Genomic DNA, 17,529 nt, shown 5'->3' with positions numbered 1-17,529 from the left:
CAAAATTGTAGACCTGCACCAGGCTGGGAAGACTGAATCTGCAATAGGTAAGCAGCTTGGTTTGAAGAAATCAACTGTGGGAGCAATTATTAGGAAATGGAAGACATACAAGACCACTGATAATCTCCCTCGATCTGGGGCTCCACGCAAGATCTCACCCCGTGGGCTCAAAATGATCACAAGAACAGTGAGCAAAAATCCCAGAACCACACAGGGGGACCTAGTGAATGACCTGCAGAGAGCTGGGACCAAAGTAACAAAGCCTACCATCAGTAACACACTACGCCGCCAGGGACTCAAATCCTGCAGTGCCAGACGTGTCCCCCTGCTTAAGCCAGTACATGTCCAGGCCCGTCTGAAGTTTGCTAGAGTGCATTTGGATGATCCAGAAGAGGATTGGGAGAATGTCATATGGTCAGATGAAACCAAAATATAACTTTTTGGTAAAAACTCAACTCGTCGTGTTTGGAGGACAAAGAATGCTGAGTTGCATCCAAAGAACACCATACCTACTGTGAAGCATGGGGGGTGGAAACATCATGCTTTGGGGCTGTTTTTTCTGCAAAGGGACCAGGACGACTGATCCGTGTAAAGGAAAGAATGAATGGGGCCATGTATCGTGAAACTTTGAGTGAAAACCTCCTTCCATCAGCAAGGGCATTGAAGATTAAACGTGGCTGGGTCTTTCAGCATGACAATGATCCCAAACACACCGCCCGGGCAACGAAGGAGTGGCTTCGTAAGAAGCATTTCAAGGTCCTGGAGTGGCCTAGCCAGTCTCCAGATCTCAACCCCATAGAAAATCTTTGGAGGGATTTGAAAGTCCGTGTTGCCCAGCGACAGCCCCAAAACATCACTGCTCTAGAGGAGATCTGCATGGAGGAATGGGCCAAAATACCAGCAACAGTGTGTGAAAACCTTGTGAAGACTTACAGAAAACGTTTGACCTGTGTCATTGCCAACAAAGGGTATATAACAAAGTATTGAGAAACTTTTGTTATTGACCAAATACTCATTTTCCAAAATTACAGGCCTCTCTCATCTTTTTAAGTGGGAGAACTTGCACAATTGGTGGCTGACTAAATACTTTTTTCCCCCACTGTATATACTTGAATAACTTTTTAAAAATGTATTCATATACACCACCAGTCAAATGTTTGGGCACACCTACTCATTCAAGGGTTATTCTTTATTTTTACTATTTTTTACATTGTAGAGTAATAGTGAAGACATCAAAACTATGAAATAACACATGAAATCATGTAGTAACCAAAAATGTGTTAAACAAATCCAAATATATGTTATATTTGAGATTCTTCAAATAGCCACCCTTTGCCTTGATGACAGCTTTGCACACTCTTGGGATTCTCTCAACCAGCTTCATGAGGTAGTCACCTGGAATGCATTTCAATTAACAGGTGTGCCTTCTTAAAAGTTAATTTGTGGAATTTCTTTCCTTCTTAATGCGTTTGAGCCAATCAGTTGTGTTGTGACAAGGTAGGGGGGTATACAGAAAAAAGCCCTATTTGGTAAAAGACCAAGTCCATATTATGGCAAGAACAGCTCAAATAGGGGGATTGGAAGTGATGCAGACAATTACATTGATGGAAGTTACAATCTATCTGCAATATTAAGCTGATCTACCCCCTTAAAAAAATAAAAAATAATAAAAAACAGCTAAAATAAGCAAAGAGAAACGACAGTCCATCATTACTTTAATACATGAAGGTCAGTCAATACGGAACATTTCTGTCACGACTTCCTCCGAAGCTGCCTCCTCTCCTTGTTCGGGCAGGCTTCGTCGTTCGTCGTCACCGGCCTTCTAGCCACTGCCGCATCTCATCTCATCATTCCATTTGTTTTGTCTTGTCTATTACACACACCTGGTTCATATCCCCTCATTAGTATGTGTATAACATTTACATTTACGTCATTTAGCAGACGCTCTTATCCAGAGCGACTTACATTATCTTTTTATTTTTCATACTGGCCCCCAGTGGGAATCGAACCCACAACCCTGGCGTTGCAAACGCCATGCTCTACATCCCGGCCGGCCATTCCCTCCACTACCCTGGACCAATTGTGCGCCGCCCCATGGGTCTCCCGGTCGTGGCCGGCTACGACAGAGCCTGGATTCGAACCAGGATCTCTAGTGGCACAGCTAGCACAGCGATGCAGTGCCTTAAACCACTGTGCCACTCGGGAGACTTGTATAAGTGTTCCCTCTTCCCCCATGTCCTTGTGGGTGATTGTTTAATGTGAGGAGAGAATAGCTTGGTTGAGCTACGTGTATTTTGTATTGCCGGGGTATATTTTCCCTGTGTGCCTGTTTTGTTCCAGTGCGCCTGTTTTGCGCACTGGAATGTTTGACGCTATATAGCGTAACTCTATAGCGCCACCCACACCCCAGCACCCAGAGGGATCCATATATCCTGACCACGGGAGTTCGACGTGACAGCTGCTCTCTGCCAGAGATTCCTCCTCCAACTGGAGCTCTATAATTCCAGATCAGCCCGGCCCCATCGGAGCGGGAGAAGGTGTGCGCCCTCGTCTCCTGCCTCTCGGGGAAAGCCCTGTAGTGGGCCAACGCGGTCTGGAATGAAGGAGGAGCCGCGTTGGACAACTACGGGGAGTTCGCTCGCGTCTTTCGGGCTGTCTTCGATCACCGGCCCGAGGGTCGAGAGGCGGGCGAGCGGCTGGTTCACCTGAGGCAGGAGACGTGGACCGCGCAGGACTTCACCCTGGCGTTCCGGACTCTAGCATCTGGGTCCGGGTGGAACGAGCGGGCCCTCATCGACCACTTCCGGTGCCATCTGCGGGAGGACGTCCGAAGAGAGCTAGCCTGCCGGGACACCATGTTGTCCTTCACACAACTGGTGGACATGGCCATCCGCTTGGACAACCTGCTGGCGGCCAGAGTACGTCCTGGAGCGGGTCTGCCTGTTCCAACCCCGCCCGACTCAGATCACGAGCTGATGGAGCGGCGATCCGAGAGAGCGGAGGACGACAGCGCCAGTGTCACTCTGGTGGCATGAGAGGACATTTCACCGCACGATGTCGTCAGCGTTCTTTTGGGTCTGGATGCGGCAGGCAGGGACTCTCACGTCACCCCAGGTATCGAACACCCACACTCGTTCAGAGCCCTCTGCTGAGCACTGTACCCTACCCATTCACTTTCCTGATCACATTGGACGGACCAACATAACCTGGAGTACATCCGGTTAGCGAGGAGGCTGAATCCTCGCCAGGCCAGGTGGGCCCTATTCTTCACCCGGTTTGATTTCACTCTATCATACATCCCGGGTATGAAGAACGTGAAGGCAGACGCACTGTCACGGCTGTATGACACAGAGGAGAGGCCCAGAGACAACACCCCCATACTCCCAGCCTCCTGCATTGTGGCGCCGGTAGTATGGGTGATGGACGTGGATATAGAGCAGGCGTTACTGGGCACACACGTCACCCTCCTCTGGTCACCCAGGTATCGGTCGTACAGTGCGCTGCCTGACCGGAAAGTACTGGTGGCCTACCTTGGCTAAGGACGTGAGGGTGTATGTCTCCTCCTGCTCAGTGTGCGCCCAGAGTAAGGCACCTAGGCACCTCCCAGCGGGTAAGTTACAGCCTTTACCAGTTCCACAACGACCAGTGTCTCACCTAAGTATTGATTCCCTTAATGATCTTCCCCTCTCTCAAAGTAACACCACCATCCTGGTCATTGTGGACCGCTTTTCCAATACCTGACGCCTCCTTCTTCTGCCCGGTCTTCCCACGGCCCTGCAGACTGCGGAGGCCCTGTTTACACACGTCTTCCGGCACTACGGGGTACCAGAGGACATAGTGTCTGACCAGGGTCCCCAGTTCACATTCAAGGTCTGGAAGGCGTTCATGGAACATCTGGGGGTCTCGGTCAGCCTGATCTAGGGTTTCCACCCCGAGTCTAATGGGCAGGTGGAACGGGTAAATCAGGATGTGGGTAGGTTCCTGTGGTCCTACTGCCAGAACCGGCCGGGGGAGTGGTCGGTGATCTTGCCATGGGCCGAATATGCCCAGAACTTTCTCAGTCACTCCTGCACTAACCTAAAGCCATTCCAATGTGTTTTAGGTTACCAACCTGTTCTGGCACCGTGGAACCAGACCCAGACCGAGGCTCCTGCGGTGGATGACTGGTTTCGGCGCGCGGAGGAGACGTGGAACGCTGCTCACGTCCACCTCCAACACACCGAGCGTCGTCAGAAGGCCAACGCTGAGGCCCCGGTCTTCGTACCGGGTGATCGGGTCTGGGTCTCGAACCGGAATCTGCCCCTTAGCCTGCCCTGCCGGAAGCTGAACCCACGGTTTGTGGGGCCGTTCAAAGTCCTGAGGAGGATCAACGAGGTTACCTATAGGTTATTACTCCGCCAAGATTATCGTATTAACCCATCGTTTTATGTCTCTCATCAGGCCGGTGGTGGCTGGTCCACTCCAGGAGTCTGAGGTGCGGGAGGTCCCTCCGCATCCTCTGGACATCGAGGGGGCCCCGGCTTACTCCGTCCATTCCATCCTGGATTCGAGGCATCGGGTGGGGGGCCTTCAGTACCTCGTGGAGTGGGAGGGGTACGGTCCGGAGGAACGGTGCTGGGTCCAGGTGAGGGATATCCTCGATCCCTCCCTGTTGCGGGATTTCCACCGTCGCCATCCCGCTCGCTCCGTGTCCTCCTGGCCCTCCCCGAGGCCGGTGTCGGCGCACTGCTGGAGCTGCGCGTCAAGGGGGTGGGGGGTACTGTCACGACTTCCTCCGAAGCTGCCTCCTCTCCTTGTTCGGACAGGCTTCGGCGTTCGTCGTCAACGGCCTTCTAGCCACTGCTGCATCTCATCTCATCATTCCATTTGTTTTGTCTTGTCTATTACACACACCTGGTTCATATCCCCTCATTAGTACGTGTATAAGTGTTCCCTCTGCCCCCTTGTCCTTGTGGGTGATTGTTTAATGTGAGGAGAGAGTAGCTCGGTTGAGCTACTTGTATTTTGTATTGCCAGGGTATATTTTCCCTGTGTGCCTGTTTTGTTCCAGTGCGCCTGTTTTGCGCACTGGACTGTTTGACGCTATATAGCGTAACTCTGTATTCTTGAATAAACTCTGCATTCTGTGATTTACCCTCCTGCGCCTGACTCCTTCAAATCACCCATCACAATTTCAAGAACTTTGAAAGTTTCTTCAAGTGCAGTCGCAAAAACCATCAAGCGCTATGATGAAACTGGCTCTCATGAGGACCGCCACATCAATGGAAGACCCAGAGTTACCTTTGCTGCAGAGGATAAGTTCATTAGAGTTACCAGCCTCAGAAATTGCAGCCCAAATAAATGCTTAAAAGAGTTCAAGTCACAGACACATCTCAACATCAACTGTTCAGAGGAGACTGTGTGAATCAGGCCTTCATGGTGGATTTCCTGCAAAGAAACCACTACTAAAGGACACCAATAAGAAGAAGAGACATGCTTGGGCAAATAAATGTTTCCTTTGGTCTGGAGTCCAAATTTGAGATTTTTGGTTCCAACCGCTGTGTCTTTCTGAGACGTGGTATGGGTGAACGGATGATCTCCGCATGTGTGGTTCCCACCGTAAAGCATGGAGGAGGAGGTGTTACAGTGTGATGGTGCTTTGCCGGTGACAGTCTGTGATTTATTTAGAATTCAAGGCACACTTAACCAGCATGTCTACCACAGCATTCTGCAGCGATATGCCATCTCATCTGGTTTGGGCTTAGTGGGACTATCATTTGTTTTTCAACAGGACAATGACCCAACACACCTCCAGGCTGTGTAAGGGCTATTTTACCAAGAACGAGAGTGATGGAGTGCTGTATCAGATGACCTGGCCTCCACAATCCCCCGACCTCAACCAAATTGAGATGGTTTGGGATGAGTCGGACCGCAGAGTGAAGGAAAAGTAGCCAACAAGTTCTCAGCATATGTGGGAACTCCTTCAAGACTGTTGGAAAAGCATTCCAGGTGAAGCTGGTTGAGAGAAGAGTGTTCAAAGCTGTCATCAAGGCAAAGGGTGGCTATTTGAAGAATCTCAAATATAAAATATATTTTGATTTGTTTAACACTTTTTTGGTTACTACATGATTCCATATGTGTTATTTCATAGTTTTGATGTCTTCACTATTATTCTGCAATGTAGAAAATAGTAAAAATAAAGAAAAACCCTTGAATGAGTAGGTGTGTCCAAACTTTTGACTGGTAATGTATGTATATAGTATTCATAAAATATATCTGTGTCCATATTGTCCATGAGTTTCTAGTAGATAGACCATATGGCTCAAGAGAAAATAGCCTACTTAATGAAAAAAGCATCTATCTAATCAACAATGGCATTATTTTCATTTAACTCTTCAACTCTTCCAACTACGGACTTTTTCACAACTGCCACCAGTTTGACGCCAAAACATTCACACCAAATCCATATTGACATAGTAAAATACATAAAAGTTTGTAAATAAATATATTTAAAGGATATGTCATGCTGAAACCCTCATATTAAACCAATGATATTCACTAAGTTGACGGTTTATATTTAGGATGTTTAGCTTTGTCATTCTATTTTTATCTTAAAATCATCTTATTTTATTATTTTATATATTTTTCTCTGTGTGATGAAGTGACAGATGAAGATGATTTAGCACTAGAACATGTGTGATGCACTCCACTACTTTGCATTTAGTAATTCCGACTCTAGAAATCTAAAATGCAGACCACACTATTGTTAGCATTGACCACCATCTTGTGGTTATATGCAAAACTACAATAGTAACAAATGTAAATCATTAATATAAGAATCTGGAATTTTGCTGTGGTAACATATAGTTTGAGGTTTCCTTGCCTTGCCTCAACATTTAGCAACCATGCACGGCTGTTTTTGTATTTATACATGGACATACTGTATGAAATTAACGTAAATACCGTCATTCCTCAAAACTGAAACAGAGAAGGAATGTACCTGTTTCCATTTTGGAGTGGTCTGTCCTCTCTGTCACTTTCTCCTGGCTGATGAGGTAATCCACGATCCGCACCCCAATTGGTGGCTCAGTGTGATTCCATTCCATGATGACCAATGAACTGCTGGGCTCATAGGAGTGGGACAACCTGAGCCTGGGGGACAATAAAGAGAGTTACACCTAACTAACTCAACAAATCATGACAAGACAAGCTCATCTTTAGATATCAATACATACAATCTTATTGTTTGTCAAGTCGCGTAGACAGAATGTTTTGAGTGACTAACCTAGGCTGAGGGAGAGGGGCACATGTTGGCAGTCCGTCCGTCCCAAACGCATTTGAGTCACAACGGCACCAGTCATCAATGACGTCACCTTTCCCAGAACACCACAGCATGCTCATCATGGCCTCCTGCAGTGCCTGCAAAGAGACAGAAGGATGGAGCAAACACTGTCAATAACACACAGCCTGAGCCTAGGCATCAATATCATCTGGCCCTCTAGGGGGTCATGCAATCATCCTCTAGCTTATTGTTTGCCAGTCTGACATATTGATGTAGGCTTATGTCTGGCATACACTACACAATTTCACAACATATTTATGTCGGAGAACAGCCTCTCACATTTTGCCACCGCTATTGTCAAACATCTTGCATATGTGTTTCGCTGTGGTACCCAAAACAAGGGCTTCTCTCGCTGCATGATTGAATGTATAAATTGACATCCAATTATTGGTGGTGAATGTTCTTTTATACTCTGAATTCAAAATCGGAAAAGCACATCTGAGGTTGCTTGTTGCAGGTGCATGCAAATAATTTGCACACTGCTCTTGCCAGTATCACTTTAGCTTATTTATGCTTTTAGGAATCCACTCCTGAAAATGTGTCTGGGACTGCAAAAATGGGGTTAAACCAAGGTTTTCAGTGCAAGCTTTCTGTACCTGGTAGGTGTGGTTGTTGGAGACCAGCTCATAGAGCGGGGCAGCCTTAGTGATCTGGAGCAGGACAGGCTCGGCTGTACGCCCAGGCCCAGGGCTCATGTGGCAGAGGTGGCAGGAGTACGGGCACTGACCCTGGCTGCTGCAGTCCATGCGCACCCCCACTGCCATGCGCTTGGCACCAGAGTCAAGCAAGCTGGCGATGTACGCTGGGTAGGTCAGGGTCCGGGGCTCCTTGTCACGCTCCTCTGACTCTTCTGATGGGGAATTCCCTGAAAAGGGCGTAGTTATAGTTACTGTGGGATTTGGATATAATCATTTGTTGAATAATACATATTGTTACAAACAACGTTTGAAATCATGTCATCATTTCCGAAATAGAGAAGTTATGTGAGTTATCCATAACGAATCAGGTTTGGATATACAGTATATCAGGTATGTGCATTGCATTTCCCTCCAAACTGGCACTGCATTTAGTTATATTTATTATGCTGTCCTCTCAAATGCACTTAGGGCAGTGCTGCCATCTTCAAAGACATCTCCTGCGTTATTAAATGCAAAGCTTTGGCACTTTTTCTCTTAAAAAGGGTTCAGATTACCATTACTTCATTCTGCTGAGTCGTGTGCATACACAGGCAATTTAAAAGCTCAAAAGCAAACTAGGGAATAACCAGTTGCTGAGAGCTGGCTTTGATTAAATGAAACATGGCTTCATGAGCCAACAGGATGAGGGGAGAAACAGACACAAAGTCACCCTTTGCTCTAGCACATACATTTAGTCCATATCTTAGAATGGGATCGAGATATACAACTAAATCAGAATACACTACACTTTGCTGCATGTGAATGAATAAAAGCACATGGCCATCAATCAAACAAGAGGACAGTAAGGCACATCATCAAATCAAAGTGTATTTGTCGCATGCACAGCATACAACAGGTGTAAAGAGAAATGCTTACTTACTCTTCCTTAGGTCAAGCTTTCAGTGCCAACAAAGTTATAACATGCTACAACATCATTCAAATTCCATAATAATTAGATACGATCAGAAAGATGGCGTTTGCCCATTGTTATTCATAGATCACATTGTCCTCAATGTGTGACATGCATGGCAATGGTGGGTTTGTCATGGGCATTTGATCCGGGCCTGGGGCAGTTTGAGCATGAAACACAGCTTTTCATATCATGTATGTAAATGCTTATGATCAACTACCAGGGCACGTCAGTCTTCATCAAGTCGTGACAAGCTGGACCTCTGGTGGGTCGACGGTCATCCACATGGTCGTCATCCCAAATGGCACCCTATTACCTATTAAGTGCACTACTTTTGACCAGAGCCCTATGGGGGTAGTAGTGCAGGGAATACAGTGTCATTTGGGACACAACCATGGTCAGGCCTGAGGGGTGCAGTGGTGCGGTGGCCCTCTGTGGCCCGTGACAGTACTTGATTAATCAGAGAGAAGAGTGCCTGAAGCCATAGCATGCACTCTGTCCATGTCAAACACGGCTGGTGAGACTCAGGTCACGTCTGACCATTTTCACGAGGTAGGCAGGACGTTAACTGTGGCAGTTTTATGAAGTCAACTTGAGTTAGGAGGATGCCCTGGACTTCTAGGCTCTGGGATAAAATAGTGGAGCAATGCATAGGGAAATGGACTCAGTGAATCATTCTGAATAAATAAATGATGCTTTTTGTCCTCAGGATGGAGAATCAAAAATACATGAATACACAACGACACATACATTTTAAACACTCTCTCTCACTCTTACGTGCACACACACACATATGTCACGCACGCACGCACGCACGCACGCACGCACACACGCACGCACGCACGCACGCACGCACGCACGCACGCACACACACACACACACACACACACACACACACACACACACACACACACACACACACACACACACACAATTTGCTTTGACATATTGCTTTACCTCAGCACCACGACAGTTATGAGACAAACATAATGAATATCAAGATGATGCTGCAAAAGACAAATTGCTTTCAAGGAAAGGAGAAAACATCCCATTAAATTCCATTCACTTTGGACAGGGTCTCGGGATGAGAAAGCTGAGGTAAATCTTGTCAACTGCAGCCCACCTTCAGTACTTTGAATCTAAATTGTGTCGGATGCTTCCTGTTTCTGACAGTCAGATTGGTACCAATTACCAGATGTTGGGAAGGTGAAGATTTGAAGATTCTTTAACACGGTATAGAACAGACAAAATATGTCATCCCCCCGGAAGAGTTGGTGTTCCAGGGATACAGTACTTTGCCTCCCACATAGAGAAATGCTCTCAGATCAACACTAGGTGATGCTATAGTGTTTCTAGCAGCATTGCAGGATATAACAAACTATTGATCATATCACTGCAGATTCTTTTGTACACCATACTAAGGTAGAAAAGGATATGAGAATCTCTTACATTTTGTGGAGATGGATGCTAATAAATACCTTGTTATTATGATTTCTAGCTGATTTATGCATCACCAAATTAAAATATTATGTAGAGCTACCAGGCAATACAAAGCATACACAAATCATATCAAAGGGAGTTTAAAAATATTATATTTATACTGTTTGAAAAAGATCACTAAAATCTGACTACATGCAGTGAACCATGTGGTGCCTCCAGAAAGCAACACTGCTGCACAGTGCAACACAGCCAGGAACGGAATACAGTGGAGCTCTTAAACAAATCTCTGTGACAGGCAAATATTCCCAGGCAGATGCCGCTTGTACTTGATAATTCACAGTGGCACACTTTGCTACACCTATACACAGCTAAGTAAATTGCAATAAAGCAGACACTCACTCTGAGTGGCAATCCACAGTGATATTCGACCTGATTGCTAACACAGTGGATGGTGGATACCTTTTTCCCACCAGTCAATACCTACCTAGCAAGCAGGTGTGGAAGGGTAGAAGCTCTCAATGGGACTACATAAACCATATGGATGGCCTGACATCTGGGCTAGTAAAACAGTATTTACATGCTAATAGTAAACCTATGCCTTCACTCACTCCAGCCTACTTGGCCAGCAAGCCCTTCAATCATTCTGACGTTCGATTTATCCCTGCACTTTAGATGGTTGGGTTGGCAATGGGCTTAGCTGAGCCCTCTCTGGCCCTTAATAGAAGCTGCAGCCACGGCTCTGTGCAGCGCAGGTGAGAGTGCCTGCGTTTATTTACCGTTGATTGGGCCTGCCCACGGACGCACCACATTAGTGACATCTTGTTCATGGACTTTGAAGGGGCCTAATGTGTCTGTCTGTCTTCAAATCCCACCAACACCTCCCCATACGTTGGTCTGTTAGGCAGGCCTGTGAGTTTGCAACGGTCTGAATTGAAGGCAATTTACTGACGATTCGCCTCCAAGTGAGACATTACACTGGGGACGGATCACAGCTGTACAAATGGTCAGAGGATACGTGCAAGGTGGGTGGACCTTATTCTTGTTTTTAATATGGGAAATGTATTATAAAATGCATTACAGTCAAAGGTATAGTATCTTCCTATTTCAGAGCTTTGCTAGGAAAACATTTATTTAACCATCTTCTATAACCCATTACAAACAAAGGCCTGAAACTGAATATAACCATTGTTAGAGATTATAGAAATAGCAGTGTATGAGCCACTTCAGGAAGTAAATGCATACCGACATTAGTCTATTTGAGTGCCAAGATATTCAGATACCATAGATCCAGAATACTAGAACTCCCACCATGGAACTGAACCTAATTTATGTTGCCGGTCATTGGGTTTATTTTGGCCGGCCCTGTGTTTTATAGGTTCACAGGGAAGAAAAATACCTCAAGCAACATTAAAAATAAGACCATAAAGGTTGAGGATGCAGTGGGGTTTTTATACAGATAAGATCAATTCTACTGGCAATGACTAACTGTAATATAATATTATATGTTATGGGCTTGTCTGACTTAAATCTATACCAGAGGCATCCATTTCATTGCAAGCTGAGAGAATCAAACTGAGGCAGCCCCATAGTAACAGCGCTACAGTATAATTAAATGTTTTCAACTTGGTGTTAGTATCCCTGGGAGCTGCTGTGGATCTCAACAGTGGTGTTTTATTTTTTCCTCACCAGCAAGGTGCAGTCGGAGGCCTTATCAGTCCAAATGAGGCTGGCAGCTGGCATTATTTTCATGGACAGATTACACGGCAACATTCACCCCACAGTATCCTTTACACTTTTGGCGGGAGCGGCGACCTTCATGGTTACTGGCTGGGTGCAGCCATGCTAAAGTTTTAGCTACTTCCAATAATTAACTGAAAGAACACATTGAAAGAAGGCAAACCACAAAAAAAGCTATTCAATGGAATTCCAAACTGTGCATCCTCCCCGGAAAAAAACCAAATAGAGATGCCTATAAAAGCAATATACTGGAATGGTATCAGTATCTGAGAGAGTACAACAACAGATCAATGTAAAGGCAGGTTGCATTTATTTTCATTTTCTATTGTAACAAAATAATACATTCTTGACCTGCCTTCTCATAGATATACAGTATATTTTGTGAAAATGTTCCCCATGCAGCAGAGAAAAAGTGATATTGAATTATTGAACCTTTTTTCTCTGGCTTAGACAGAGAAAACTGTGCAAAGTTCAGGGAGGAATTTGCTCTTATTGTGGAAATGTCTATATCACTTTTCATTAAAGAGGTTGGTTCATGGTTCATTAAAAAGTTGGATTTTCAGCGGCTGTAGGAGTATTTACAGTGCCTTCGGAAAGTATTCAGACCCCTTCCCTTTTTCCATCAGGCCTTTATGGTAGAGTGGCCAGGTGGAAGCCACTCCTCAGTAAAAGGTACATGACAGCCCGCTTGGAGTTTGCCAAAAGGCACCTAAAGGACTCTCAGACCATGAGAAACAAGATTCTCTGGTCTGATGAAACCAAGATTGAACTCTTTGGCCTGAATGCCAAGCGTCACATCTGGAGGAAACCTGGCACCATCCCTACGGTGAAGCATGGTGGTGGCAGCATCATGCTGTGGGGATGTTTTTCAGCGGCAGGGACTGGGAGACTAGTCAGGATCGAGGGAAAGATGAACGGAGCAAAGTACAGAGAGATCTTTGATGAAAATCTGCTCCAGAGCGGTCAGGACCTCAGACTGGGGCGAAGGTTCACCTTCCAACAGGACAACGACCTTAAGCACACAGCAAAGACAACGCAGGAGTGGCTTCGGGACAAGTCTCTGAATGTCCTTGAGTGGCCCAGCCAGAGCCCGGACTTGAACCCGATCGAACATCTCTGGAGAGACCTGAAAATAGCTGTGCAGAAACGCTCCCCATCCAACCTGACAGAGCTTGAGAGGATCTGCAGAGAAGAATGGGAGAAACTCCCCAAATACAGGTGTGCCAAGCTTGTAGCGTCATACCCAAGAAGACTCGAGGCTGTAATCGCTGCCAAAGGTGCTTCAACAAAGTACTGAGTAAAGGGTCTGAATACTTATGTAAATGTGATATTTCAGTTTTCTTTACTTTTTTCATTAGCAAACATTTCTAAAAACCTGTTTTTCCCTTTGTCATTATGGGGTATTATGTGTACAATTTAATCAATTTTAGAATAAGGCTGTAACGTAACAAAATGTGGAAAAGGTCAAGGGGTCTGAACACTTTCCGAATCAAGATTCATAATATTAACATTAATTATCTTATTTAAATAAGATGGCTACACTAAACTCCAGTCTGTACAAATTCATCATACTTGACTAAGGGTTAGCCTATCGTTTGTTCTAAGTAGGACAGGGTGGTCCTCTGTAGCTCAACTGGTAGAGCATGGCGCTTGTATCGCCAAGGTAGTGGGATCGATCCCCGGTACCACCCATACGTAAAAATGTATGTACACATGACTGTAAGTCGCCCTCGGATAAAAGCATCTGCTAAACGGCATATTATTATATTTTATTATAAAGTAAGACAAATGAATTATAGGCGTACAGATTGGATTTAGAGATACTAGCTTATATTTGCTGATGGTCCAGAAGCCCACAGTTGTCTTCCTGATGGTCTTGTCTGTTACTCAGAGGAGGAAGCCATCACCATCCTCTACGGGAGAATATATTAATTATAAAAAGGAACTCACAAGGGTCCCATCTGTCTGACCTCCAAAATGAGTAAGAGGGGCCAAGCGATGACTGCTACATCAAGTCCCTGTCTCAAGCCCCCATTCTGTCAAGCGCACTAAGGTCATCCTGTGTTGACATAGCAACCACCCTGTACAGCTCGTCCTCAATCTTCACCAACGCTTGACACAAACACACACCACCACCACCACCACCACCCCAGCCCAGTCAGCCCAGTCAGCCCTGCCCTCTACTCCCCTATCTCCCCCGCCTTGGCGGTTTTCAGTAAAGTGTTGTTATGTGATACGTAGCCGGCCGAGATCCACTCTCTCTTTAGCTTCTATGTACAGCAGAAATTGTACCTGGTGTAAGGTCTGTGAGATTATAAATAAGTATTGGGTCCCATTCCTAAGTGTTTCAGTTTGGCCATAGAGACAGAGAGCAGCCGAGGCGGTCGGTAGCATAATCTCGTTGTGGAGGATGAATCAATAGGCAGGAAATATCAGTAATTAAGCTGATAAAATAGTCTCCCTGTAATTACCATCTGAAATCTGAGCAGCTCGTTAAGCCAAGAGGGAGCATGGGGAAAAAAGTAAATTAATATCTATCAGCAGCAAACTGATAGGATCCAAAATTAACGGTCACTGGTCCAGTGGAGATAGAGAGAGAGAAAGAGACAGAGAGAGAGAGTGAGAGACCGCTCCTCCTCTCACCGCAACCCAACTGGAGGCCACAGATCTGTCTTCTCCCTGAACCTGACCTATCAAAACGTACAGATGGTTTAGGTTCCACTGTTTCAGTGCCAGGACATGACAAATGAGCTGTTAAGGCTGATTTTAATTGCTATCACAGAGCCTAATTCACACTGTAACATTGGAGAAGAATGTACTCTAGTCTAGGAATGGGCATTTTAAAATGTTCAACTGTTCCAAGTTCTTGCCGCCCCCCAAAACAAATCTGAGTACTTGAGCACTCAAATGGGAAATACATTTATTTTTAGAACACAAGAACTGCACTGGATTATTTTATTGCTGCATTTATACCACCAGTCAAAAGTTCGGACACACCTACTCATTCAAGGGTTTTTCTTTCTATTCTCTATGTTTTACATTGTAGAATAATAGTGAAGACATCAAAACTATGAAATAACACATATAGAATCATGTAGTAACCAAAAAATTGTTAAACAATATTTTATATTTGAGATTCTTCAAATAGCCACCCTTTGCCTTGATGACAGCTTTGCACACTCTTAGCATTCTCTCAACCAGCTTCATGAGGTAGTCACCTGGAATGCATTTCAATTAACAGGTGTGCCTTCTTAAAAGTTAATTTGTGGAATGTCTTTCCTTCTTAATGCGTTTGAGCCAATCAGTTGTGTTGTGACAAGGTAGGGGGGGTATACAGAAGATAGCCCTATTTGGTAAAAGACCAAGTCCATATTATGGCAAGAACAGCTCAAATAAGCAAAGAGAAACGACAGTCCATCCTTACTGTAAGACATGAAGGTCAGTCAATACGGAACATTTCAAGAACTTTGAAAGTTTCTTCAAGTGCAGTCGCAAAAACCATCAAGCGCTATGATGAAACTGTCTCTCATGAGGACCGCCACAGGAATGGAAGACCCAGAGTTACATCCGTTGCAGAGGATGTTCATTAGAGTTATCAGCCTCAGAAACTGCAGCCCAAATAAATGCTTCTCAGAGTTCAAGTAACAAACACATCTCAACATCAACTGTTCAGAGGGGACTGTGTGAATCAGGCCTTCGTGGTCGAATTGCTGCAAGGAAACCACTACTAAAGGACACCAATAATAAGAAGAGACCTGCTTGGGCCAAGAAACACGAGCAATGGACATTAGACCGGTGGACATGTTTCCTTTGATCTGGAGTCCAAATTGGAGATTTTTGGTTCACGGTGTGGGTGAACGGATGATCTCTGCATGTGTAGTTTCCACCGTAAAGCATGGAGGAGGAGGTGTTACGGTGTGGGGGGGCTTTGCTGGTGACACTGTCTGTGATTTATTTAGAATTCAAGGCACATTTAACCAGCAGGGCTACCACAGCATTCTGCAGCGATACACCATCCCATCTAGTTTGGGCTTAGTGAGACTATCATTTGTTTGTCAACAGGACAATGACTCAACACACCTCCAGGCTGTGTAAGGGCTATTTTACCAAGAAGCAGAGTGATGGAGTGCTGCATCAGATGACCTGGCCTCCACAATCCCTGGACCTCAACCCAATTGAGATGGTTTGGGATGAGTCAGATGGCAGAGTGAAGGAAAAGCAACAAACAAGTGCTCAGCATATGTGGGAACTCCTTCAAGACTGTTGGAAAAGCATTCCAGGTGAAGCTGGTTGAGAGAATGCCAAGAGTGTGCAAAGCTGTCATCAAGGCAAAGGGTCGCTATTTGAATAATCTCAAATATAAAATATATGTTGATTTGTTTAACACTTTTTTGGTTACTACATGAATCCATATGTACTATTTCATAGTTTTGATGCCTTCACTATTATTCTACAATGTAGAAAATAGTTTTAAAAAAAACTTGAATGAGTAGGTGTGTCAACAGTGCGCAACAATGCCTAATTTATCATAACCATTACAGATAAAAATCCTATTTGCTAAATTGCCCCATATATATTCAGTCAATAAAAAATCAAGTGCCATTTAAGATTAATTTATTGAAACTGTAATATCAACTTGGTTATGGTATATTGTGGAACAAAACTTCAAAAACGCAGTAACCTCAGCAGTGGCGCTTTGCTTGTAGAAGCCGATGGCTGTGCAATGGCATAGCCTTGCTTTGTTAATTTAACAGACAAGACGCTCTTATTTCCTGAGCCCTTATCACAGTCAAGACACCTATTTTATAGTAAGAAAACATTATGTAATATAACAGAATAAAATATAACAGAATTGTTTCCAAATGAAAAAATTTGGTGAGTTGAAAGACATTTTTTTTCAGAGTTACAAACCAAAACCTGTCTTCTTTTCAATATACAGACCTTTGGCTTAGTTTATTCTGCCTGTTCATTGGAATTTTTTTAACTGATTAGCAATTCCACATTGAACACTGCATGACATCTGTTTGGTGAGTAGGCCTATAGGTCTGTCTTTATCAAAATAATATTTTTTGCATATTTTCAGTGTGTAACCTGTCTATGTTTAGGGGGATTATAGCCTAGGCTAACCAATTCTAAATGACACTAGCAGTTCGCAAAGTAGCCTAAGCGGAAAGTAGACTAACGCAATTATTACAAAATTGCAGCTCACTGTTGGAACACATATTTTCCTACTTCAATCAACAGTTCCATTTTGAATTTGTGAAAAAAAACTGTCCTCATTTGGCAAGGAATGTAGCTTGTGTATCCCATCAGTTATATACGTTTTTATAGGAATTTATTCTTTAGGCCTAACGGGAGCTTGTGTGCACACTCAGCACGTGTGTGTGGAGGGAGCGGTCGGAACGCAATTAAGTGAATGAGACAGGGAGGGGAAAGGGAATTTA

At 44.7% G+C, this 17,529-nt stretch overlaps 1 protein-coding gene across 9 annotated transcripts in view; it reads right to left on the bottom strand.

The window, feature by feature from the left end:
* LOC121535208 (astrotactin-1) overlaps positions 1-17,529 on the bottom strand; it is a 304,191-nt gene that overhangs the window by 54,313 nt on the left and 232,349 nt on the right. For 8 of the 9 annotated variants that reach the window (XM_041842034.1, XM_041842035.1, XM_041842038.1 and 5 more), the window contains 3 exons: positions 7,918-8,186; positions 7,265-7,398; positions 6,980-7,131 (listed from right to left, as the gene is read on the bottom strand). In XM_041842034.1, the coding sequence (XP_041697968.1) occupies positions 6,980-7,131; positions 7,265-7,398; positions 7,918-8,186 (555 nt within the window). The remainder of the gene's footprint in view (positions 1-6,979; positions 7,132-7,264; positions 7,399-7,917; positions 8,187-17,529) is intronic. The other variant, XM_041842037.1, reaches the window with a different exon arrangement.

Source organism: Coregonus clupeaformis, chromosome 21 (genome assembly GCF_020615455.1).
Source record: "Coregonus clupeaformis isolate EN_2021a chromosome 21, ASM2061545v1, whole genome shotgun sequence".
NCBI lineage: Eukaryota > Metazoa > Chordata > Actinopteri > Salmoniformes > Salmonidae > Coregonus > Coregonus clupeaformis.
The sequence above is the reverse complement of the archived record's forward strand: the minus strand, read 5'-3'. Positions and strand labels throughout refer to the sequence as shown.